This window comes from Thunnus maccoyii, chromosome 12 (assembly GCF_910596095.1).
Source record: "Thunnus maccoyii chromosome 12, fThuMac1.1, whole genome shotgun sequence".
In the NCBI taxonomy this organism is placed as follows: Eukaryota; Metazoa; Chordata; class Actinopteri; order Scombriformes; family Scombridae; genus Thunnus; species Thunnus maccoyii.
Window position 1 is genome coordinate 29,379,549 of NC_056544.1, and position 27,894 is coordinate 29,407,442.

Consider the following 27,894-nt stretch of genomic DNA (forward strand, 5'->3'; position numbering starts at 1 on the left):
CTGTCCTGTAAATGGGTTTCCATCCACTTGTTTTTATGTGCATAAAAAAAAAAAAAAAAAGAAACCTGAGTGAGAAAATGTGAAATATAATCTCAATATTGCATTAAGTTTTAACGCTCGGCTGAGGTGCAGAAGTTTGTGTGTCTGAGGATAAAAATAAAATGTTTCAAACTGCGATGGAAGCAGACGTTACAGGAGGAGGAGAGGACGGACATTCACCCAGAACAACCTGATCTGCTATTTGTCTTCTGCAGAGAGACATCCATCAATACAGCAGCTACTGGAAAACCAGAATCAGGTCTATCTGGAGTCAAACGAGACCTCCCTGGGGGGGGGGGGGGGGGGGGGGGGGGGGCGCCGGAGAGGCGAAGATGAGGCAAAAATCCTTCTCTGAGTCGAGTCAGTAAACTTCCATAAATCTTAGAAATCAGAAAGAAGAGGCTGCCACGCTCATCCACGCTTACGGAGCCCCTAAAGTCCAAAAAGGTGGTATTTTTCCGTAAAAACCATGATAACAACACAGCAAATAGACTATTCAAGTAAAGCGATGAACGCCGTCGTGTTTCTAACATACTTGAGAAATCAACAAACTATTAAAAGCTATAAATGTAACTTACCCCCGTGGTCCTATCAGACCTTTACTGTACAGATGTTAACTTGTTCCCACGAGATAATCTAATCAGGTTTCAAACCAAACATTATCAGAGTTCAGTCCGGTCCTGCTTCCTCCAAATCAGAACCGTCTCCAGAATTAAACCGATGCTCCGCCGTTCCGACCTTGAAAAAAATCATCCACGCTTTCATTTTCTCTAGACTAGATTACTGCAGCTCCCTCCTTTCCAGTATAACACAAAAATCCATCCAACTGGTCCAGAACGCAGCAGCAGCAGCTCGGCTTCTTACTGGTTTTAACAGACATCATCACATCACCCTGATTCTGGCTTCTCTCCATTGGCTCCTTGTTCGTTTTTAGAATTGATTTTAAGATTTTACTCTGTCTGGGTCTGAAGCTCCACGCTACATAACAGATATGCTGACCCCCGTACGAGCCAGGCGGGGCCCTTCTGGCTGCTCCAAAGTCGACCGTGCTTTTTCCATCAGGGCCCCTCGACTTTGGATCGACCTGCCTGAGGAAATAAGGCTCTGCAGAATCAGTGACTTCTTTTAAATCACTTCTTAAAACCCATTTTTACAGACTTGCTTTTATGTAAACGTTGTCTTTCTATCATCTCTTTATTGTTTTTTCTTTGTCTTCATGCAAGGATATTCCAGTTGGATGTGTGCATGTTATGTCCTCTTTAACTACCTGAGCAATTAGGATTCTCTGAGCTACGTCAGCTCTCATTGAATTTAGTCATTTGCCTGAGTAACAGTTTCTAAACACATTTTAAATTGCTGTTAAGTATAAGAGACTTTTTTTTGAATCACCTTTTGGGACTTTAGGGGCTCCAGAGGCTGCAGAACCTGCCTGAGAAGAAGTTTTCTTCAGTATCAAAGTCATCCAGTGATAGTTGTCTGTACATCCATGATTACACTGCTAACAGCTGATTCAGCAGACTTTTAATGGTGTAAACATATCAAATGTAAACACATGAGAATACCAGTACAGCTGACCATTACGGAGCTTTGATTTCCTGATGTTTTTTCTTTTTTCTGTCATCATATCGGCTCCCAAACAGGCCGATATGTCGACATTAGCATGTTTCCATCTGTCAGATTAGCAAAACTTTCTTTGTAGTAGAAGGAAAAACCTCAAGGATCCACTTTAAAACACAAGAGCATCACTCTGGACTGGATTTAAATGACTGAAAAACAGTCTCTCAGTGCAGCTGTAATTATTACTGGACCTCATACTGGATTAAAACCACAGACCAGCAGGTGATGTTGTAATCACCACACCTCCTCTACACATATAAATCCAGCCTGAAAGGGGCTCCAAGTGAATAAATGAAGCACTTGAACATCACTCAGGCTTCCACTGAAGAGCTGAAAACATCAGATCTGTGTGGAGCGATGATGATGATGATGATGATGATGATGACGGTTCTATTACTTCCCATCAGTCTCTCTGTCTCCTCTCTGTACGTACATATATATATGTTCACCACATCCTTTAGCAAACACAATTAATAAGAGCAGATTAGCACCGCTTGAGTCCAGGACGTTTAATTTCACAGTGAGCCAGGAGTGCAGTATGAGCCGCCCCTAATCCTCCCTCCACCGCCGCCGCCACCGCATCCATCCAGCTGCAACGCATCCGCCCACGACGCCGCTCACATGTCATTGCAGCAGAATTAAGACAGAACATGTAAAGCGCTGATCTTCTCGTTTTCAGGTCGTCTAATACTAACACGCTAAAGCTAAAATAATCCCTCCCACCCACAGAGTTTCACACACAGCTTAGACGTATAATAATAATAATGATGACACGAGCTGAGACTTATCACACGACGCCCGGCGCCGCTGGAAGCTAATTAATGGACTCAAGCAGTTCCAATCAAAAAACACAAGATCCCTCTCAAATAAGTCTTTCATGTGTCGTGAATTTATTCTGTTGGACTGCTTTCATACGTTAATGAAGGAGGTTCATCACTGGCCGAGGCCATCGGGGCGCCGAGGAGGTCTAGCAGTCGTCTTCATAGAGAAACATGAACGCTCTCCAACTTCCTGAGGTGGTTCTTCCTCCTTTGAGTATCACAGCGTTTAGTCGCACCCCTGTAAAACCCCTTTACTCTCTCTCCCTTTAGTCTGTAGACCACCAAACCAGATCCAGCTTCTTTACAAGAGTTCTCCTGATTGACAGGATTCTGCTTTTAGGTGATGTTAATATCAACCAACACATTATTTGAATCATTTGGTAAATAAAATAAACTTTATTTATAAAGCGCCTTTCAAAACCAGAGTTACAAGCTGCTTTACGATGCAAATAAAACCAGAGAGAGATAAAAATAGAACAAAATAAAAATAAAATAAAAAATGTAAAAAAAAAGCCCCCGATTCGACGAGTCACCATGGCGACGGGGAAGAGGAGGGCTGCGTTTTTTGCCCCACTAGAACTAGAAATCTTAACGCGCTCATACGGTGAGTTTGAACACATTTTCAGAAAGAAGTGCAACACGGCTGCAGCTGCAAAATAGAGGGAGACGGCATGGGAGAACATCACTGCTCGGGTCAATGCGTAAGTTTAAATGTAGTCCTTTGTAATCACAATAATATTACAGGGGTCGCCTATTAATTTATTTCATTTAGGTGCAATCCCGCGGGGAGAAGCGCACTTGGCAGCAGTTTAGGATGAAATATAAAAACATTGATTAATCTCATGGGGGAACCTCATTTTGATCATGTTTTACATTGTAAAGTAAATATTAAGTGGCTGTTTGACTGTGCAGTTGTTTTATCCCCAACATAACGCTGGTTTCACACACATAAATGTCTTCTCATCTACATCACGTTCTGTTAAATAATGAAGCCTATTTAAACTAACACAGACTTCTACTCAGCCAGCAGCACCGCCACCTCTAACGGAGGCAGAGCAGCTGATTATTGTCTGGAAATGCTCAGACAGAGAGAAACTCCAGGTTCATTGAGAAAAACCTGGTCCTGACCAGGTTAGGTTGATAGAGTCTGTTACTACGGTAACTGACCGAGAGCTGAAGTTACCTCTCTCTCTGAAACAGGCTCGAGTTATCCCTCTTTCTCTGGTTTGAGTTACCTCTCTGTTTGAAACGGAAAACTCAGAGTTTCCTTCATTTCAGGGTTAACGGACTCTGAGTTTTCACTGAACCTGCTTTGTGAAACGGACCTGGTATCTAGTCTCATATCAGGATATTGATATAATATTGATATATAGCTCAGCTCTGGGTTTTCTTTACAATCAACCATCATAAAGCAGAGTGTCAGCCTCCTCAGTCCAGCTAACAGCAGCCTGTTTAAAAGCGCTCGACCTTTCCTCTCAGAGGCTCACCGGGTCGCCGGCGCTGCGAGCGGAGCGTCACAGCTGAACCACACGAGGGGGAAGCTGGGAAATCCCCCCTGAGCTACACAACAAGAGCCGACGCAGCGCAGCGTTACAGTCAGCCGCATCACATCTTACAGTCATCTATACGGGCCACGCGGAGGGTCAGCCGCCTCAGCCAGAGACTACAGAGTGGAAGAGCGTGATGTGATTTGGCGTGACGCCGACAGAAGGACAAGAGACTCAGATGAGAGCGGGATGAGTCGCACCGAGCACGCTCACAGTGTCTTTTCACAGCTTGTAGGCTGCAGCATGGGAATATTTTGGGGAGTTTCTTGCATGTCTGAGCTTGCATGACTCGGAGTTGTGTCAACAAACACACTGGAAATATGTCATGACTCAAATATTCTGTGTGAGCAGCGTCGCACGCCGTGAGATTCAGTCTGTTTAAAATGTTGCTCGATAAAATAAAATGTGCACATCTTTAAATATGTAGACTGTAAGGCTGCAACTAACCATTATTTACATTATAGATTTATCTGACGATTATTTTCTTGATTGTTTGTCTATAAAATGCCAGAAAATAGTGAAAAATGCAGTTTAGAGCCCAAACAAACAATAAAAAATCTCTTTACCATCATGTATGAAGCAGAAAAGTATTAAATAATCACATCTAAGGAGCTGCAACCAGTAAATGTTTAGTATTTTTGCATAAAAAATGACTAAAATCATTATTTGATTATCAAAATAATCGCTGATTAGTTTTCTGTCGACTAATCAATGAATCATTGACTTGTTGCAGCTCCAGCATACTGAACATACGAGACTCATTAGTCTCAGAACAATCAACGATGTGGCAACTAACAGTTATTTTCATTATTGATTAATCGTTTGTCCATTTAAAGTGTTTCCTAAAGGGGTCGTTACACTAAATACTATGTGCTTACAACTTATACTATCCTTGTGAGTGAGTTTTTCCTGCTTTCCAGGGTCCCGTTGGTTTAATTAATCAATTAATTAATTAGTTACAATAGTGATCTGTGAATCCTTCCTGGTGGTGCGTTCATGTGCTTTACGCTGTGCAGAAAGAAAACAAGGATCTCATCTGGAAACGTGCTGACTGACATCATTATTAATTAATCTGACAATCTTTTTCTTAATTAATTGATTAATTGTCTGGTCTTTATTTGATATAATAGTGGATAAATGTCATGTACAATTTCCCCGCGTCCACGGCGATGCCTTCAATGTGCTTGTTTTGTCCGACCAGAACCAGAACCTAAAGATGTTTAATTGACTGTTTTATTATGTTGAAGAAAAACTACAAATCTTCACATTTCAGAAGTTTGAACCAGAGAATATTTTGGTATTTTGGCACTAAATCATTTTGTTAAAAGTGAGCGTCAAAGTTTCCATGAGGAAGGATTTGTTGCATGTGACTCATGTTGGGTTTTTGTTGAGTTTATATCAAGTTTTTCCAGTTTATATTTCATTGTTTTCACTGTGTTATACATTGTCCTGTAAACACACCACCTTCTTTAACACTACGACACAAACCTGCATATAAAGTATCATCAGGATGCAGAAGATTTATAATCCTTTCAAAACATTATCTTGATTCACTCGAGAGAAAAATGGAAAAAAATATCCAGAAACAAACAAACTGACGGAGGATGTTTCAGCCGTAACCGCTGATGTGAAGAGTTTGATTCTGACGCTGCTCTTGAGAACATTTGACTCTCATCTTGAGAAAGTAAAAAGCTGAATAAAAAGCAAAAGTGAGTCTCTCTCTCTCGCTGAGGTTTTTATCTCTCACTCACCAGAGATAAACATCAAATAATGAGCGATCCACTTCAGGTTCACATCAGAATCACACCGTCTCTGCTGCAGCTTTTTAAAAAATGTTCTCTTAAAACTGCTTTGACATGTTAAACTGTGATTTCTCACCTGCTGATAACAAACATGTAAAGTGTGAATGACGACTTTCAAGCCTGCAGGTCAACAACGTCTCTGTGTGTGTGTGTGTGTGTGTGTGTGTGTGTGTGTGTCAACATTCAGATCATCAGCTTCCATTAAAACCAACAGAGGAAAACTATGAATCAGCCTTTGACTGGTAGATAATTATGATGTTAACCTGGAGGTTTTGGGATCTTCTCAAAAAGCTTTTTAGTCATGACGGCAAACAATTAGGAGACACTATTAGTTCAAAGTTAAAACTGACAGAGTTCAACAGACCATCAGAAAACTGAAGAATCTTTTAATCGAGTACTTTAAATGATTTGTGGCTGTAAGAGAATCATGTGATCGACTTCTTCTTCTTTTCACAGCTTCACTTCCACCACTACAAACTACAGAACCCTCGTTGAACGAACAGTAAAACAAAACTCTCTGTGTCCATAAAAACTCCTGAATACGAGTTCAAAAGTTCTCCTTCTGCCTCCGTAAATCAACCAGAGCAGTAAATCTTTCCTTGTAAAAGGCTGCAGACTACAGACTAACTTCCCTCTAAAGCAAATATTCCAGGAAAGGAATGCCTGGAAAATCAGGAATAGTTCAGTTTCATTATTGTTTCCCTCCATAAAGCAGCTATAATCTATATTTTTATAATAATAATGAACTGACAGCAGGGCTGGGTATCAGTACTCAATACTTTTTAAAAGTATTGATTGAAATAACCAAGTAGTACTGAAACCTCTCCAGTCACATGATACCTACATTTGATCCTTTTTGCATGCAGATCTAGATAAATATGACTATTTGTATGGTTTAGCTCGCAGCCAATCACCACAAGCGTTCTTCAGTTTAATGCAACGTCTGATTGGCTCACTATCACAGCAGCTACAACCTGAACAGTCTGCAGTGATGATACTTCAAAAAGGTATAGAATGAAGTACTCTATTGGTATCAGTATCATTTTAAGGGTACTGGTATTGTAATTTTTTAAACACCCATGATCTGTCAGTGTGTAATGTGTTGGTCATAGTGATGAACCTACAGAGAATTATCAGTGACTCTGCAGCTCCTCTCGGCTTTACGGAGCTTTATAGTGAGTTTCAGCTCATTGTTTATCTGTCCGACTGCAACTTTACTGTTCTGGTTCACTCTCAGTGTCTCTCATAGCGTTGTTTTCAGAGAAAAAGCTGTAAAAAGCCGCTGTTCACTACCTGCTCAGCACCAAACGGCAAACAGACACAGTTAGCTGTAGACTAGCTGGTGAACATAGTGGAGCATTTAGCAACTAAAGAGCCAGATATTTCCCTCAGGAGTTGGTAGAGAGTAAAAACAGATCTGAAAGAGAGTGAATATTGGACTTACATTCACCAGGTGGACAGAAACACGACTCCAAATGAATGATAATGTTGCTCCGTAACTGCTGGATGTGGAAATAAGCAACTGTTTGCTAACAAGTTCAACATATGGACTTTAAAAGATGTGTTCAGAACTTGTTTCTAATGAAAACTAGTGGCCAAAACATCAGTTAATGCAGATTAAAGAGAAACAGAGCAATAACAGAATTAGGGCTGCAATACAGTGTCTATATATATACACAGGTAAAGGTGTAGAACAACTGACAGCAAAAATATTTACAACTAATGTTATTGTCTACAGCAGGAAAGAAAGAATATTTGACCTTTGACCTAAGACATGAAGTTGAAGACTTTTTAAGACCCTTTAAAGCCTTTTTTGAGGGAACAGAATTGAAAGAAAGACAGAAAGAGTTTATTTAGAATAATATTCACCAGTAGGGGGTGCTGATCCTATATGGAGCTGCAGCGCATTTCAGGACTTCCTTGTATGTGTGTGTGTGTGTGTGTGTGTGTGTGTGTGTGTGTGTGTGTGTGTGGACAGCTCCTGGTGCTGAAACCACTCAGCAGTCAGACCGGTCTGGTGTCACACACACAGAAACCGTAGTGTTTCATTGTATAAAAATAAAAATCCAACTCTTAACAAACCAGAAAATCAAACACAAGAAGCAACAAACTGCTCAGGTGGATCAACAGATTAACACCTGTTCAGACCGGTTTAGTTTCTATGATCAGAATCAAAAACACAAATATCAAATAAAGTCTAACAGAAATATAAAAGCAGCGAGTCTTCTCTCTTTCTCTCTGCTGACAGTTTGCTGAATGAATCTAATACTTTATGACAGTTAATATCTGATCAGGCATCAATAATCTCTGCAGACGTTTATAAACAAGCCTGGAAGTTTCTGGAGAGATGAACTGATGAACAGAAAGGGATGAGGGAGGTGGAGAGAGAGAGGAGAGAGGAGAGAGGAGAGGAAGATAAGGGTGATGGAGCAGGAGGTCAATAAAGGAGAAGAAGGGGAGGGATAGAAGGAGGTGGAGAGGAGAGGAAAGGAAACAGAGAAGGACAGGAATAAAGGAGAAGAGGAGGAGGAGGAGGGAGGGGAGTGGTGGAAGACGCAGGAGGAGGAAAACAAAAGGAGAGGAGGATGGGGGGGGGGTGTATGAAAAACGCGGGATTGAGGATCCAGAAAATGTCAATAAAAACGGGACAAAAAAAGGGAGGAAAAGAGAGAAAGAAGAGTGTGGGATGAGAGAAAAAAAACGAGAGGCGGCATGAGGAGGACAGGTGTGAGCTCACCTGGTTGGTGGACAGCTGTGCATTCTGGGAGATGAGCAGCTGCACCAGGATGTGGAGCCCCGAGGTGAACAGGCCGGCCAGGATGGCCCAGGTGAGCGGCAGCGGCAGCATGCTGTAGGTGGCGAACAGCGTGAAGAGCACGTATCCCACCCCGTCACCCAGCAGCCCGTAGCCCAGCCCGGCCGCCAGGATCTGCGTGGCCATGGCCACCCAGGTGACCACGCCGCTGTACTGCAGGTAACTGTGCGACGTGGTGTCCTTCCGCACCACCACTAAGGCACAAATGACGACTTCGATGCCCGTGAAGAAGCCCAGGAGCGTCCCTTTGATCGGGTCCATGGGTGAGGAAGCCAGGGTGAGGTGCAGCACCAGCAGGGTGAGCTTGGTCACCACGTCCAGGATGTTCATCACCACCACCGACTTGCGCCTCTGGCCCAGAAAGTAGCGCTGGTACAGCCGCTCCAGGTCGCGGGACTTGAAGGCGTTCCGCAGCGTGGGGAAGATGACGCCCCGGTACGTGTAGCCCCAGTTCAGGAAGAAGTCGGAGTTGCTCGGCGCGCAGTCGATCTGCAGGAAGCCCAGGTCGCTGCTGGCGCGCTCCGGGAACACTTTAGTCCCGCCGTTGTTGTGCCGGTCTCCCACCGACGTCCGCCCCGCAGACTGCTTCCGCGCGCCCTGGCTCGGGTCGTAGGGCTCGTCCGGCCCGATGCCCTTCACCCCTCCTCCGCCTCCCCCGCCCTGCTCGTGGATGAACCGCTGCTCGGTGATGTGCCGCACCGCGTTCTGCCACAGCAGCCGTTTGGGTCGCGCGCTGCCGCTGCTGTTGCTGTTGTTGCTGCTGCTCGGGGTCTTGTTGATGGTGTACAGCTCCTCGCTCGCGCTGGAGCAGCGGACCTCGGACAGCTCCATCACCGCTGCTGCCGCGTGCTGCTGCTGTTATTGTTTCTGCTCCTATCGGTTGTGTCGGTTAATGGTAATCCCTCCCGTTCCCGGTGGTGAGTTAGCTCAACGATTTTGGGGAGACGACGTCCTCTCGTGCGCATCGAACCGGGGGCGCGTGCTTCTCTCTCGGGTTGCGGCGAGCACGGCACGGGGTAAAGCGCGGTTGGAGGTCATTGTCACGCGAACGATCCCACTGAAGAAACAGCACGTAAATCCGACTCGAGTGGAAAAGCATCTCCCGGATTACCCGCGTACCATCATCATCATCATCACCACCATCACCACCACCACCATGCACCGTGTCTCCGCGCTGAAAGGTTGAAAATCACCGGGCGGTGTGTCCAGGCAGCAGCTCGAGCCACCGTGCGCCGACCGTCCGCACCATCAGGGTGCCGCGGCGTCACGGAGAGCCGGGGGTCCGCGGAAAAACAAGGCGGAGGTCCCGGGTTCAAGCGGTGTCGGGCAGCAGCTGTTGGAGACGGTAGAAAATGTGATCTGTCAGATTAAACCCAATATTTGTCTCGTGCGTCGTTGGCACCGCTGGATCCGTTTAGTTTGCCATTCTCTTCCGATTTGCGCGTGCCGTTGCAGAGCAGAAAATCCCGAATTTGCACATTAATCCCCTTTATTTTATTTTATTTTTTGTAAGATTGATAGAAGATGCCACAAAAGACAAATCCCTTCAGGTCACCAGCCGACAGAAAAGGCCAAGAAATTAAAAAAAAAAAAAAACAATCATCCGTTAATAGAATCCACTTCTTCTCTCGAGACAGAGAAAATTGAAAATAGTGAACTTGTTGACGGTCGCGAGGCTCCGCAGACAGGATCAATGTCGAGTGCGCGAGCTCCTTAAACGCGGATCAACCCTCCTTTCTCGTGCCTCTCCATCGACACGAGGGGGGCTCGCGCTTGGACGCAACACCTGGCAGGAGGGAAACGGCGGCGGGGGAGCGATGTCAGCACTCAGCAACCGTCACAGTCCTACTCGGTTGTCAGTTTGAGGAGAAAGCAGCCGGAAAGTGTCTACAAAAAATTTTTAAAAAAAAAATAACGTCCTATATGTCCCGGTGCTGCGCGCGAGGAGAGGATGAGAGCGGAGCCTCCTTCCTTCCTCCTCCACCTCCTTCTGCGTCTCTGCGCGTTTTTAGTCCTCCCGGTTTTCTCCCCCCCTCTTGTATTCTTCTTCGTCTCCTTCTGCTCCTCCTCGGTGTTTAAAAGGGCGTGCAGCAGCAGCAGCAGCAGCAGCCGCGTGGAGCAGATTTGCAGAGAGCGCGAGGATGGTCAGCGAGAGGCACGGCGGAGCGAGCGAGTCAGCTGGGCTCCGGTTTGACGTCACAGTCACCTCTGTATGTGTGTGCTTGCGTGTGTGTGTGTGTGTGTGTATGTGTGTGTGCTTGTGTGTATGTGTCGTCTTGCTGGCTTTCTCATCCCACGCGCTTCTTCCCTTCTCCCACATCTTTCTTTCTCCCTTCATCCCTCCTTCTATTCCCAAATATTTCCCTTTTTTCCATCCATCTCTCTTTGATTCATCCATTTCTTTCTCTCAGTTCAGTTCTATAAAGTAATTATATGAAGTAAAGCACAAAATTAAGTAAATAATGACAACAAATAGGCTGATAGACATGAGATGAAACAGCCATTGCAACAATAGATGAAGTATTAAAAGCACTACAGCACAATTCTGTAGTATGTGTGTATATTTGATGCCCGAAAATGAGCAGAAAGACATTGTTTGGATGGTTTGACCTTTATAAAATAATTCCATTTTCTAAAAGACAGTTCCACAGTCCTCCCTCTGTGCAACAATGTCTTTAAAAGTTTATCTGAAGCTAATATGAAGCTTCATCAGTCCTCCAAATGAGTCCAATCAAGTAGATATCTTTTAACGTTACAGTCTTTTTAGTGTTAAAGTCCCTCTTTTTGTTACTATACTTCCACCTGCAGCTCAACAGGGAAACACAAAGAAGGAATTTGATGCCTCATATAAGCTTCACGTCCACATTTAAATAAAGTTTTGCACAGACAGAGGACTGTGGATTTTGTCCTCCATCACTTACATTGTTGTTTTAAGACCAGTTGAAAAACTCGTCCTTTAAATGTTTGGTTAAGTTCAGGCAACCAACGTTAAGGGAAGTGATCGCGGTGGCTTCAAGCAGCAAATCGAGGTTTTGCGGCGTTAACAGAGAACCAAAGTGAAACTGGAACTTCCAGGTTCTGCTCCAGACGTAAGAAAACCTCATTAAAATCACATTAACATTTGTAACTAGGCTAATAAATGCTAATAAGTAAAAATCCAGATGTTAATATTGTCGTTTGTTTGATATTTATGTTTTAAGCGACCTTTAACAAACCATTCTCTATAAGCCCTCGTAGAGTTCAGACACGTCTATAATGTCAGTCGCCCAAAAGCTGCATATAGTTACGTTTGAGTGACAGACGCCATCTAGTGGTCGTAGTAACTGTGTTCAGATGACGTTTATATATATATGGACATGTTTCCTCATTCAGAGGAGGAGGAGGAGGAGGAGGAGGAGGCTTTAACCCAACAGTGGACTCTGTTTCCTGTTTCCAACCGTGAGTCGGGACAGTCATCACCCTTAACCTTAACCCCCGTGGTTATTATTGTAGCCATGACGACAAAGGTGACCTAAATTTAACCCGCACCACATGTTTCTCTAAACTTTAACAAAGTGATCATTTTAACCCAAACCACGATCTTTCCCCCTAAACATAAACCCCGTGTGGGTTTCATGACTAAACCTAACCAGACTTTAACCACGGCGTCGTCACATCATAAAACATCATTATTGTTTAACGGTGACGGTTTGAAACGCTCCTGGAGTCACACGGGTCACATATCTGCTCGTTTAAGTTGGAGGACAAAGAGTGAAAAATGCAACATTTCCTTCTGAAATGAAGCAGAGTGGAAGAATAAAGTAGCATAAAATGAAAATACTCAGGTAAAGTACAAGCAAACTTGAGTAAATGTACTTTTTTTTTTACTTTCCACCAGTGACAAGTTGAAATCTTTAAATGAGTCTATAAACATACATGTATTTCACTTCATGTCCAGTCTGTACTACATGGTGTGTGATGTAAGTCATCTTTAATTCAGTGTAAATCACTCAACTCACCAACTGAAATGTAAATAACATTGTCGTCGATATAAGTTGAGTGTAATCTGAGGCTGGCAGGCCTTCACATGTTAATCACAAACAGTAAACTTCAAATTAATCATGAAAGGGAAGAACTTTCCCCAGAGATGTTTTTACAATCATCCTCCACAGATCTTCCCTCCTCTCGCCGTCTTGCCGGGGGGGGGACTCTGGTTAAAACGAGATTAATTCAGAGTGTCATCCAAAATGCCCAAAAATGAAGACAGAAAATTGGAGAAGGGCCCCCCCCTACTGTCCCCCCCGCTGTGCACGAGTCCCACTTTCCCCTTATCCGAGAGAAGCAGGGCCAAGGCCTGTCAGAGCTTCGCCGGACTCGGGATTAGATCGGTTCAAATTATTTCCCTCCTAAACCTTGAGGAGCTGCGAGAGGTCCTTCCGAGGAGGAGAAGCAACCCCCACTTTGACTCACACATGGCTCCAGGCGAGAGGAAAGTTGCCTCATTGCTATTCAGTCTATTTTTACCCTCCTTTCCTTTCGTCTGCCGAGTCTCTACTGTAGATTTTTTTTTCCTCTTTTTCTGCTGATTCCCGAGAAAGGAGAATTACTGAAATCCTTCCCCAAACTGAACGCCATCAAGCACCAGTAACAGCAGCCTATTATTCAACATGCCCTTTATTTGTCCTTATAAGTAGGTCGTCGTAACTGATATGGGGGTGGAGGGGGGGGAAGGGGGGGGGGGGGAGGAGAGAAAATTTTTTTTGAAAATATAAAAGCTCGGCGGAGTCTGAGCTTCAGAGGGAAGCTGCTCCAGAAAAGACGAGGTGCAGCATACAAATGAAGCTGCACGTCAGAGAAACTCAGCAAATACCAGAACATCACATATCTCCAGTTTCTGTCTGATGTTGAACAAGAAAATAACTGCATGTAGAAAGAATATTAACTGCCAGGATGACGTAAGAACACGTCCACAATGTCTTTAATTAGAGTTAATTACTGAGTCATATGTAATGATCTGTAACATTCGTTCTGTAGTCAAAGAAAACTTGTGATTAAATATACAGAATAATAATCTCTATTTATCATTTATAATCAGTATATAAACAGTTAATATATGTTTATAACTCACTATAATGTAGTTGTTAGTAGCTATAAGTGTTTATTAATGTATTTATCAACAATAGGACTGAAACTAACGATTATTTTCATTATCAATAAACCTGCTGATTATTTTTTCGATCACTTTTTGGTCTATAAAATGTGAGAAAATGGTGAAAAAGTTAGTGTTTATAGTGTCTTAAGAGTCCATGTTGACGTCTTCAAATGTTTTATTTTGTCTGATCAACAAACTAAAATCCAAAGAAATTAAGTTTCTCATCATGTTCGACACATGAAAGTTTCAAATCATCACTTTTGAGAAGCTGCAACCAGCAAATGTTTGACATTTTTACTTTAAAAGAAATGATGAGATTATCAAAACAGTTGCTGATTTATTTTCTGCCGGTCGACTAATTGATTAATCGACTAATCGATGCAGCTCTAGTCAACAACTATAACTCCTCCTGCTGTTTCAACAGATGATATATATAATATAGTAAAGAAGAAAACACTTACTGTATATCTGCTTATAACTACATCATAGTGTGTTATAAACCTTTTATTAATGAGTCAGCAGTCTGAGTTAATCATATCAAGTGGATATCTGACACATTTACAGTCTTTTTAGCATCAAATTCCCTCTTTGTGTTTCCTCAGAGTGTTTCCCTGTTGAGCTGCAGGTGGAAGTATAGTAACAAAAAGAGGGACTTTTGCACTAAAAAGACTGTAACGTTGAAAGATATCTACTTGATTTGACTCATTTGGACGCTGAAGCTTCATATTAGCTTCAGATAAACTTTTAAATACATTTTTTTGCACAGAAGGAGGACTGTGGATTTTGTCCTCCATCACTTCCATTGTAAGGTCATTATGAAGGGATCTTCTAATGGTCAGTATGAACAGGAGGAATGATTACAGCAAGAAAAACAGGTTCAATGTTCATTTGGGCTCCTGAATGTTGATTTAAGACACACTTGAAAAATTGTGAATCTATCCTTTAAAGTAACGTGTTTCTTACTGTATCTGAATCCTTTTGAATCCGTTATGATGTTTAACATTTGCAGCAGTTAAAATAACTACAACCCCTCTAATGTCTAATCTGCTTTTGTTGTCTGAGAAGCAGAGCTGCTGCAGTAACAAGCTCATGGAGGTTCATACTCCCTCTCAGGGTTAAAACTGAACTCACAGACATGATTAACATCTGTTTAGGATAATATTTATTATTTCTTATGTCCACCATGAATAAACGTCCATAAATCGTTCCTTATAGATCCAGAACTTGCCTGAGAATCATCAAGTTTTTAAGTTTTCTTCAGTGTCATAGTGATCCAGTGACAGTTGTCTGTACATCCATGAGATCACTGCAAGAAGGAACAGCTGACAGCTAGTTTGGTGTACTTTCAAAGAAAAGCATGTAAATTGTTGGCAGTGTCAGGCTCTAAAAGCCCTGATCTACAGGATCAGATGTAATCTTTATTCATGTATTGAACAATAAACATCATGTGACATTTATCATCACCTACAAGATAGTTTAGTTTTTCTTATAGATATAGAAATGCTGCTTAGAGTTACTGCTGTTACACGTTATCATTCTGTTCTCATTTTTCTGCCTTATTGTGGAATTTCAGCTTCAGGCTTTGTGTTTTTTCATATCAAGGATCACATCACATCACATGGTATTAAATTAATTTGCCCTGTTGAGAAGTTCCCTTCCAAACAGTCATCAATAAAGCAGATGTAATTGCTTCGTGTTATCTTGTTGTGTTAAACCTCCTACGTATTACATTTAAATCAGGTGTTGATTTAAACGTAACATGTTTGCATTTGTATTGAAACCCTTCCGTTTACTTTGGTCCGGTCACGTTAAAGCCTGCGTACGTTATCTGAAGTGCATCAGCCGTCAAAATGTTGCAGTCCCCCTCAGAAATGAAGCCGTTTGCCATTTCGCCCGGACGGACCTGCTCATTTCAGGGTGTCAGCCGTTCCTGACAGCTCGGCAGGGTCGCGTCTGACAGCTCATCAATTCCACTGCGCCGTAATTTGAGGTTTCAATGACGAGATGACAGGAAATGAGGGACGGCCAGCGCCCTCCGTTCATATGCACGGAGCTTAACGACGGCAAGAGCTCAACAACAAGGACGACTGTGTCCTCCCCCCCTCCCTCCCTCCCTCCCTGTCCCCGAGCCGTCACCTGACTGTGCGTCAAGGCTGCGGTCCCTGTACGGGCCGTTCCCCAGAACTACATGCAGGAGATTTTATCTTCATCATTTGCAGGTTACAACCTGCCAGGAGCTGGATGTCATCCACACTAAACTTTCTCTCTTGTGTTTTGTCTCGTTTGAGGCTAATTTGAGTTTAAATCATATATAAGCTTAATGAAGACACACGTCCCATCAAGGAAACACTCAGATTTACAAAACCACATCAGGAAAATACTCACTAACATTCATAAAATCCAAGTTTTACTTTAGCAAAATGCACTGAAATAGGAAAGTGTAAAAGTTCTTCTATCTCCTGTCTTGGAGAATTTTTATTTGAGGAAAGAAGGAAACAATCGAGGAAGAAAGAAAAGGAAACAAGGCCGAAAAGTGAAGGAAAGAAGGAAACTTGCACACGATGGTTAAATTCTGATACTGAAACAAATCTGTTTTGCAGAGCTCCTGTAAAGTAGATTTTTTTACAGATATATATAATAAAGTGGAGTAAAAAGTACATTATTTCCCAGTGAAATAAAGAACAGAACATCCTGATGAAATAACACAATATATTAACACACGATGTAGTTTAAAAGAAAATAAACCAGATCTGCTGCATCCTTTAGAGATTTTAGAAATAAAACGAACAGTGTTTAGTTTTATATATGTGTGTGAATCTTAAGGCGGCGTGTCGATCAGCTGATCGGCAGAGAAACAGACTGTTAATGATGTCATCTGGAGCGGCTCCACAGACAGACAGACGGTGAATAATGAACGACCGCTCCGAGAGCAGCTGCGCTGATTCACAACTCCGCATTCAAACTCATTAAGGAGGAAAGACAGACACTAATTCATTGATTATTATTATTAATTTTATACTAATAAGACATCAGCTGATCGTAGAGTTTGTCTTAAAGGTCAGATTTTAAACTCTCAGATAGAGAAACTTTACTGATTTTTATTTTGTTTGCACTAATCACTACAGTATCTTCATCCTTCTGTGTCACAGATGTCATGTTATACTTTAAGGTTACCAGAAAATACTGAACACCTGCCAGATAAGTGGATTAAAACTTTCCATTTTTGTAGTTTTTCCAATTCTTTCCTGTTTTGTTCTCTTTCTTTTTTTGTCAAACATTACAGCGCAGCATTAAAGGAGCCTGGGAAGATGAGATTGGTATTGAGATCGAGGATGAAACATGAGATGAAATATGAACTAACATGAAGTCTTGCTGGATAAACACTAGGCTCCAACTGATCCGGTTTAAGGTAGTTCATAGATTACACTGTTCGAAAACCAGATTAAACAAACATCATTATAACACCTGACCCTGAAACTGCTCTGTTAGGACGCTCCAACACTTATATGGATTGTAACATACATATTGCTTTGATTCATGGTACGATGATTTGCCGAGAGATGTATCCTGAAACTGTGGAAGTCTGATCTAGGTCCCACGTTTGAGACTCGGCTGAAGGAACTCAGAAGCATCCTGCATGTGGAAAGACTGAGATATGAACTTCCTGGTAACACTCTGAAGTTCTCCAGGATATGGAGTCCAGTGCCGGAGCACATGAAGGACCAACGATACTCTCTTTACCCTCCTATCTCGCTCATGTACCTCTTTGATAATATGGACAGCTGTACAGTGGAGCAGATGGCATTACTGTGACTGTTGACCCCCCTTATATATATATATTTATATATATGTCTGTGTCACTGGCGGTTCTTATGCTTTATTTCCTCCTTTATTGTCAATGTCTCCTTGTCACTTACTTAATGTAACTTAATTTGAAAATCTTCACAAATAAAAAGGTTAGTTCTTGATTCTGATTGGCTGACAGATGCTCATTATTTTCTGGTAACCGTACAGTATCATCATCATGAACTACGACTGAAAAATGAACAACTTATTGACTATTACCTCATATAACTAATTAAAATACATCTTTTTGTTTGTTTGTTTGTTCTAGCGACAAAACAAATACACAGAAAACCAAACACAGACATAGATGTGATGACTGTTTCCTCTTGGAGTAAAGACTTCATTACTTATTTTTGGCACGTTTGAAGCCACAAGTCATTCATGAAAATGATGAGCTGTCATTATGTGGAGTTATTAAAGTCGCTTTAATTAACTTTAATTTCTTGCTCGTCCTGATGTCGCTGCTCGCCGACAATAAAACGATTCAACATCATCTTCAATGCTGAGTTATTTCATTAAAACTTTTAACAATTAAAAATGTGTTTATCTGGGTCACTGCGGGTTTATGTGGCAACTTTCTTGGTCCATATGTCTCCAGTATGTGTGTCCCAGTGGGATTATAACCTGGAACCCCCCGCTGTAGTCATCTGAATCTCTCTTCCTGTCTGTCATCTGCAGAGACGTTTTCTCTCGCTGAGCTCAGACTGCAGTCGCCTGCTGTGAAGGTCATTTACCGCTTCATTTGTCACACTGCTGCAGCTACACACCTTCCACACTTCACCACTTACAATTTACTTCCCAGCGTAATGATTTATCCCACGTTTACTTATTTGTGTTTGTTCAAACTGTGTTGTTGTTGTTGTTTGCGTAGCGTGAGTAATAACCTTATTAATTCCTCTGGCAGGCTGGTTTCTGGTCCATCCCCCCCCCCCCACAGAAGACAAAGTCTCTGAGGGCTTCTCAACTGCAAGTTGTGGATCTGAGGCTTAATGTGTTTCAGGATAGAAACATGTAAGTTAATTAGTTTTAGAAAAAAACAAAACAAAATGAAATGATGGTGATCATTACAGTAGCCACTGATCCTTCACCAAGACCCCTTTGAGGTCTGCAGGGAAGACTTGACAAGGGTATTAGAGGTCATTTAGAGGACTTTCAATGTCAATGTCACCACCAAGGAGAGTTTTGAACAGGGTCCCTTCACAAAGACTAATTCTGTGTCTCAAATCAGATACTTCTGTATTTACACTTAACATTTTGAGTGCATAAGTGTGTTCACACTGAGGAGTATGGGTAATGTAGTGCACTGTGAGAACCCGGATGGTGCACTCAAAACAGTCAAAAAGTAGAGTGCAGAACTATGGACACTTCTCACCCTCAATGGTCGCCGTCTTCACTACGTAGCAGAAGGGGAGGGACCACTTTTCAAACTGGAAATGGCGGCCGAGTACGTTGTAACTACGGTGAACATCGCCACATTATACAAATGGAAGTTATACGTGTGTTTTTTAGCACTAAGCACCACTATACTGTTGTCAGATATAAGCCATCAGTATGTTTTTTGGTTTAATTTAGCAGTCTGTAATGATTTGGTAGCACGAACTATAACACGAATGCTAACGCTAGCTAATGCTAATTTGCGATCATCGTTTCCGGTAAGTGCACAACGGCTGTGTTTGATTTGAGACGACACTACCCTGTAAAAATTCGCGCACTACACCAGTAAGTACACAGTGTAAACAGTGTACTACATGAAAGTGTACTAACAGAAGTATGTGATTTGAGACACAGCTTAAGAGTCGACAGCCATGCTAGCAGCTCTTTGAGGCTCTACTTTGGCACAACGGTGCTTTGAGCTAAATGCTAACGTCAGCACACTACCAAGCTCACCATGACATCGCTAACTTGCTGATGTTTAGCAGGTATAATGTTTACCACGTTCACCATCTAATGCCGACGTATCGCTAATTAGCACAAAAGCAAAGTGCAGCAGAGGCTGATGGGAATGTCAACCTGATGGCGGCGCTAGACTCAAAATAAAGAGATCAGCAAAAGGATTGCAGTTTATTCAATGACATGGTCATGAATGCAAATTTCACAGCAATCCATCCATTAGTTGTCTCATGGTGGTGTCAGAGGAAAAGTCAGAGGATCCCCAAAGTCAGTAGGATTCATCGTCTGGGAACCATGAATGTCAGAACCAAAAGATTTGGTGGTGATCCATCCAGTAGATGTTTAGATGTTTCAGTCTGGACCAACGTGATGGACTGTTTCACCTCGACGTATGTGTGGAATTAGACGACTGATATGTGTTGGTGTATTTTTATGACGTATTTAACAAAGGTTTCCCATCCACTTCATGCAACACTTTATCCATGGATGAGGGTCTATATTTCCCCTCTGTGAAATTGTGGGGATTGTTTGTGTACGACTTTGTTATTGTGAGATTGTAATTCCTAGAAGGAAACTCTTATGGTTGTGAAGTCAGGGTGGATGGTTGGACATACCGAACATCCGACGGCGACACCAGAGACCATGTCACATCTTCGTTTCATGTAACCATGGAGATAATCCAAACCAGACTTTAACCCATTGAGGTGTTTTTGAAATAAATGGCTTGTTTAGGAAGACAAACAAGCTTTTTTGTTGTTGGCAGAACCACAAGCCGATAACGTAAGTCTGACAAAGAAAATGAAGCAATAAAAGTAGAAACATTTCAGTATGATAGATTTGATTTGTCCAGCAACTCAAGTCTTTGCAAGTTGATGTTTAGAAGCGAAATCGGTGAAAATCAGCTGTTTGGATGGAAAGAAATCAGTCTAAGAGTGTTTTGCAGATAGTCTGCATTAATATAACTCATGCAGTTTTACACATTATGGTCCTTTACTCTTTTTCAGTCTAATGTTTCCATTTCCTAAATGACCTGCTAAGTGATTAAAGATTTTTTTTCTCACATCTCTTCAGCTCATTCACTCTAATTCAGCTGCAATGAGAGCGACGTGTGATTGTACTGGCCGGCTACCAAGTGTTAATGTATGACTGAAGGAGGCAGTAGGTGGGAAAAGAGTGTAAAAGCTCAGTCGCCTTTCTCTAGTTAAATAAAGGTTAATAATTAGACAGATAGATGCTTCTCTCTGCTGTGCGTACAGTCGCTGCTTTGGACCCGTCCAGGCTCTGCAACAAAAACAGACATTTATTCAGGTAAATAATCAAGTCTGTGGAAAGTCAGTCTGGCAGAGGACCTGCAGACAGACTCTCCTCATTCCCTGGAGGATTACTGCTCATCAGCGGATGGAGCAAAGGAAAATAAGCAAAAGAGAAGAATAGAGGTCTTGTTTTTGGTTTTTTTTGTCTGTGAGCTGTGTGTTGACTGAGTTTGAATCTGGGTCAAACATGATCCAAGAGTAAGACGCCTTATTATCCTGACAGTGAATGTTTTAGGAAACTATAAAAAAAATAAAAACAATCTGAAGAGATTAGTCACTGAGGATGTAACATACAGACAAATGTCCAGTGATTGGATCAGACAGAGAGTCAACAGATTGATGCAGTGCAAGGAACCTGAATTTAATTCCTGTTTATAATGTCGTTAGCTGTTTCCAGACCCCCGAAACAACCAAGCTAATCAGAGCCTTCGTGGGTTTGACTAAACTCTGGTGACGTTATCAAGCAGCATCACAAGCAGACATGCTGGGGCATGTTAAACATAGCGTTAGCTGCAATTTATAATATATTAAACTGTATGTAACCTGCCCATCATTCTATTCTAAGACAAGTCAGTTTATCTTTAGCAGAAACGGAGACAGTCTGACTGTGTTTCCTAGCTAATATTTGCTATTTAGCCCCTTCAGGAACATTTCAGGCAGCTAAACAATCTGCATTTTTGGCTCCATAATCATTTTCTGTCATCTGTGTGTGGTTGAGAAGTACGTTACACTTTGTGAAATAAGATAACCTGAGGATTATGAGAGAATAACATCAGGAAAATACAATAAATGCAATTTTTATCATTTATCTTGCTGTATCAGCAGAAACCGGCTAATGGAAACAACCTGTGTTGCCCAGCTAACATTTGCTATTTAGCCATGTTAGCTAACATTTTAGCCACCATAACAATCTTTTTGAGTCCTAAACATTCATTGTTGTCAAGGGTTTTTTTCTGCCATCTTTGTTTGTTTGAGAAGTAATGTTGGACCTCCGGGAACGGTAGAGCTGGTGAAGTTATCAAGCTGTGTCACAGTCAGACACAGAGACTGTATATAAATACAGACGTCATGACAGCTCCATAAAAGTGAAGCCAAAATATCTCGATCGACTCCTGGAGGCTGGTTGCAGATGGTTTCTGTTATTTTAGGTCATTCTTATCATGCTGATTTTTCATGTGCTAATTTTTCTGATAAGTTTGTTTTTAATTAGTTATTTGATGATATAAAAAGGGGGTGTGACATCATGATTGACAGCTGTGGGGGCGTGTCCCGCAGGTCGTCATCCCGCCGACAGACTGTCGTTGCAAATGACATCACACAAGCAAGATGGCCGCTCCTGGAAACAAGATATTTTGGCTTCACTCTTGCAGCAATAAAGTGGAGACGCGTCGTCCATCTTTATATACAGTCTATGGTCAGATATATCATGATGTCTTAAACGTAGCATTAGCTACAGTCAACCATTAGATCAGCTGACCTCGCTTAGTCGGTACAATGTATAATATATTAAACTGCAGTAACCTGTCTATGATGTCATTCTTTTCTAGGAGACAAGTGAGTTTATCTTTATCTTAGAGACAGGCTGATGGAAACTGTGTAGCCTAGCTAACATTAGCTATTTAGCCATGTTATGGCACCAACACTTTAGGTGCTTTGATCCTAAACATTTGTTGTTGGTGTGGGTTTTTTTTTTTCTTTATTTGGTTGAGAAGTATGTTGCACTTTGTGAAACAGATTAATCTACAGAATATGAAAGAATAACATGAGAAAAATACAATAAACACCATTTTATGGTTAAATTTCCAAAGTTCTGTTTTAAAAATAGAACTTTATTCATGGTGAGAAATCCCAGGAAAAGGTGTGTATTCACTTGCGGCCATTTTTTTTTTTTTTTTAAAGATTATTAATTTGGGCATATTTATAATGTTATTACCATGTATCCAGCCTCCAAAAGTGACTAAATGCTGGTGATGTTATCAAGCTGTTCAGACACAATTGGATATCTTACACGTAGCATTCAATTCAGTTCAATTATATTTATATAGCGCCAAATCATAACAAGTTATCTCAGGACACTTTACACATAGAGCAGATCTAGACTGAACTCTTTCATTTACAGAGACCCAACAACATTCCCCCCATGAGCAGCACTTTATCATAACATTAGCTACAGTCAATCAGTTGACAAGGTTTAATTATTAAACCATAATTTATAATATATTAAACTTCATGTCACTTGTCCATAATCTTCTCTTGTTTTAGAAGTATATTAGCAGAAACATCTCATGTACATGCACAACATGCATTTTTGGTTTGCATGCTTTGTTGTCGTGGCCATTTTCTGCCATCTTTGCTTGGTTAACAAGTATAGTTGCATTTTGTGAGACTAGAATACCATAAAAAATGCACTATTATATACTATTTTTCTTCAGTTTTGTTTTGAAAATCAAACGTGATAACATCACCAGCATTTAGTCCGACCCACAGAGGCTTTTATTTTGGAGTCTGGATACACGATAACAACATTATAGACATGCCCCAATTAATAATCATTAAAAATAACGGACTCAAGGGAATACACACCATTTTTCCCGGGAAGTTTCCTCCCTCCCGGGTGTCACTCTGACCTCAGCTCTACATCCTCGTCGTCGTTCGCCGCGTGGATGCAGATTTTTCTGTATATGTCGAGCAGGTTTTTAACATGGCTCCATTTTATCAGACAGATCAGCGGCAGGAGGAGGCAAGCTGGGAAACGAGAGAGTCTTATCATCTCACACACACACACACACCACCTCCTCCTCCTCCTCCTCCTCCCGCCACACTCAACTGCACTTCATATGCCACCACCAATGAGCCACACCGCCATCAGCATGCCGGCGGTGTGTTACAAGTGTACACGTGTGAGAGTGTGTAGTCCAGAACATGCGTACAACTGTACATCTGCGCCTGTATGCAGCATGTGTGTGTGTTCCTATCGCGGCGTGGGAACGAGGCTGTAAAGACGTACTGAGGTTACATATGATCCGCCTGCAGCACTGAAGAATGTATTTATTCCCACAGAACACGGAGACGGAGACACACTAGTTTACATGAAAATGACTTTTTTTTGTATTTTTCTTTTTTGGGGCACGTTATTGTCATTGTAACATCTCAATAATACATAATATCAGTAATACAACATTGAGTTAACTTTAGCAAATCTGTTATTATGACACAACAAGCTTTAGCTAAAAAAAATATATTGTTTCTTGTACAAAACGATGTGCATGAAATATTCACAAGTTATCAACAATCAAACTAACAAACCGTGACATGTAAGTTTAATAAGAGCAGATTATAACAAGCTTTAAAACTGGCCCTTGTGATGAGCGGTAACATTAACCCAGTGTTGTGTTTGTTATATTGACCCAAACTGGCTAAAATCTTAACCCAGTGATCGTTAGTGTGTTTATATTATATGAAGTTATTCCCATTATTTGCATTCTTGCCAAACAATCACTAAACCAGTTAGCTTTATTACTTTTCTGGACTGTTAATTAAATGGACGGTGTGTAATAGTGTAGCTAAGAAATGTTGTATAAACATGTTTTGAACAGCAACACTCACACATAATAAAACATAAAGATATTGTGACCAGTCAGTATGATTATTAGATCATGAGCAGCTGATCCCGCTGCTGTGTGGGAGAAATGATGTTCATCAGACTGTTGTAGAAGAACGTCTCTCGTGTTCTTTCAGCTCTGTCGGTCCTTCACGCTGTGCCTTCTTTTATAAAGCTGGTCAGATATTTGCTTAAGTGTATACGATGTCACATATTCACAGTTGGAGCGCAGACAGGAAGTTAAAAGTACTTCCTTGCTGCTAAAACACATAAGGATGTTGGTGCATTTTATTCTCTGCTACATTTCAGATTACATAATGCAACGCTATAGTCCAAGAGGTGATGAAAACCATCACTTATTACAATAAATTCTCCCACCTAATGATAAAACAGGTTGTTGTTCCCTTAAACAAACAATATATTATCTGCCAACTCTATGGTTAAGTTTAGGCAACTTAAACTACTTGGTTAAAGCGCCTATAAATATTATTTTTATAATTCTACTGTCTGGTCTGTCAGTGTGTAATATGTTGGTCGTGGCTCGTAGTGATGAACCTACAGAGAATCATCAGTGACTCTGCAGCTCCTCTCGGCTTTACGGAGCTTTATAGTGAGTTTCAGCTCATTGTTTATCTGTCCGGCTGCAACTTTACTGTTCTGGTTCACATAGTGGAGCATTTAGCAGCTAAAGAGCCAGATATTTCCCTCAGGAGTTGGTAGAGAGTAAAAACAGAAGATAAAAGAGAGTGAATATTGGACTTACATTCACCAGGTGGACAGAAACATCTTAAAAGCTGCTGATGTGTCAGTGCTGTGTTCACTACTTTCACTACTACTAACAAGTGGACATAAAGTGAATCTTTCTCTAAGCAGTCATCATGGTAGGACTAGGTATGTCAGGTATCTCTGCTCCTGGTTTTGTATAAATGCAGTCTTGTTCAGGAGGTCTTCGCTGAATGAGTTTGAACAGTACGTCGCTGTGTTCGCTCTGTGCGCTCTGATTGGCCGACGGCAGCTGCTCCTTTAATTCAAACCTGCTGAGTCGAGGTTTTTCCATATCCGACCCTGCCAAAATGAAATCAGATTTAATTAAAGTAGAGAGAACAAATCACATTTTTTTTCAGCAACGCGGTTATTAAAACATCTCAGGTCAAACATGGACGTAAATACAGGAAAATATGAGTCCTCTGAAGACTGAAGGCTCCTTTGTTGAATGATATTTTCACTGCAGTCACTGTTCACTTCTCTTCTTTCCAACATTATCTTTGTTGAAAATGACAAATAACAGCATGACAACGTGTGACGATATAAAAACTCCATCACTCTCTCTTCCTCCTCGCAGCACAACCATAAAGTTCAAAGTTAATTAAATTGTAAGAAAATAAAAATGCTTAATTAAAAAGGGAATTTAGAAAATGACATGAAAGAAGATGGAAGTGGTTTCATAATTAAACAAACACACACACACACACACACACAGGTTTCTGAACAAACCTGAGATAAAATAGCTTTTAATTCATTTATAAAATAAAATCAGTTGAAAAAATAATTTTTAAAAAATCCAATTATTATTATTATTATTATTAAATACAAATAATACATATAATAAATATATTTTAATTTTATTTTAATATAGATTATATTTATTTCTTACTAGTACTATTATTGTAATTTATGTATTTGTTTGTTTATATATATATATATATATATATATATATATATATATATATATATATATATACATACACACACACTGTATATTGGATATATTATATAGTGACTGTTATCTTTTATTGATCTAAATATTTTACAGTAGTTTTCATTGAAGGGCGTTTTTGAACTTTATTATATTGTCACAAAGATGACTTTTGTTTCTGTTTTTCTTTAAGATGATAAAATAAAAATAAAAATGAATTATACCAAATAAAATCATTCATACAGGAGGGTTTATGTCCAGAAACAATCTTTAAACAGGTCAGTCTCCTCATCGCTCCAAACTGATCCGATGTTTTCGTGTCTTTGTGGAAGCTTGAGTGACATTTAAGTCACATGATTCATGTACGTCGTCATATATTCACTGAGTCTGATTACATTTGATTTTTATCCACACAACTACTTTTACACCTCAAGAATAAAACTATTTTGCAATATTTCAAGATTTTCCAGAATTTTCAACATTTCCACTTCGATTTTTTTATGTGAAAATTGAAAATACAAATAAAAACTCCATCATTATCACATCACATCAAGCCTGTGAACAAGTAAGGAGCTGGAAGGAGTCTGGCAGGGTGCACAGATCCTTAAACCTTAACTACAGTCTTCCACTTCTATCTTTAACCAAGTCGTTTCAGGTTACAGTTCAGTTACATGGTTGCAGACACACAGAGGCAGGAAGACGGGGACACGGGAGGACAAGGTATTTATTAAACTAGTACTGGTAGCTGGGAACCAGGAGCTGAGGCAAGCTGGGGCAGAATCCAATGGAAGCTGGGTAGAGGAGGGGTCCAGGAGAAACGTCTCGCAGCGTAGACCGACCGGGCCGAGACTATGATCTGGCAGGGCTGCATATGAGAAGAGGTCTTTATTATGGAGGGGGAGGGAAGGGCGCAGCTGGTGGGGCTCTGCCCTGTCTCCCAACACACCTGTCTCCACTCAATCAATCAATCACACACATGGGGGGAGAAAGAGGGAGGGAGGCACATGACTGAGGCAGGAATCGTGACATTTAGTTGCCCAAATAAATCAAACCTTATCGACGGAGGCGGTAGATCATCGTATGGGTCAACAGGCTATTTTATCATTTAGGTATACAGACGTGTTGCCAGGTTGGATGTTTTAGCAACATAAACATGTGTCTAGTAGTCGTAAAACATACTTTAATAAAACAAGCTGATCTGCAGTAGAAACATAAATCATATATGTTTTTAAGAACCGGTTGCAACGTTTTTTTTCACTGGGATGATGTGGTGAAGTCAAGTCGCAGAGGCAGAGGCAGAGGCCGGCTCTGGAAATGATCATGTTTGGGAGTAAAGGCAGCGGTTTGAGCCTGCTGCAAATAACCGACTGTGCTGGCATCATATCTGAGAGGCAGCCTGAGGGGATGAGTCATCCAGAGGACTTTCTTTCTCTTTTTTTTTTTTTTTTTCCCTCCTCCACCTCCTCATTCCTCCAGTCTCTCACTTGTAATCTGCTGCACTCTGCTCATCGCCCATTTGGCTGCCGGTTCTGGTTGCTTGGCTTCCGAGGCTGAAGCATTAATCATCTGTAATCATGTCGGTAATCAGAGAATACAGGGATGTGATCAATACGGGAACATCTCTCTAATCCTCATCGTCCACTTGTGCCAAAGACGGTGGAGATGAAGACTTTAAATACGTCGTTATGATTGTGATGTGTCTCTCTCGCTTCACTCAAAGCCTTCTTCTTCGCTGTGTGTTAATGATTTAATAGCCTCAATCGCTCAGTGATGATA

The 27,894-nt window shown here is 41.2% G+C and overlaps 1 protein-coding gene across 2 annotated transcripts in view; it reads right to left on the reverse strand.

Annotated features, from left to right (window-relative positions):
- The window catches only part of adcy8 (adenylate cyclase 8 (brain)), a 122,123-nt gene extending 110,836 nt beyond the window's left edge, over positions 1–11,287 (reverse strand). The window contains exon 1 of one of the 2 annotated variants that reach the window (XM_042428025.1): positions 8,564–11,287. In XM_042428025.1, coding sequence (XP_042283959.1) covers positions 8,564–9,472 — 909 coding nt within the window. In that variant the 5' untranslated portion in view covers positions 9,473–11,287. The remainder of the gene's footprint in view (positions 1–8,563) is intronic. The other variant, XM_042428026.1, reaches the window with a different exon arrangement.
- Positions 11,288–27,894: the final 16,607 nt, after the last annotated feature.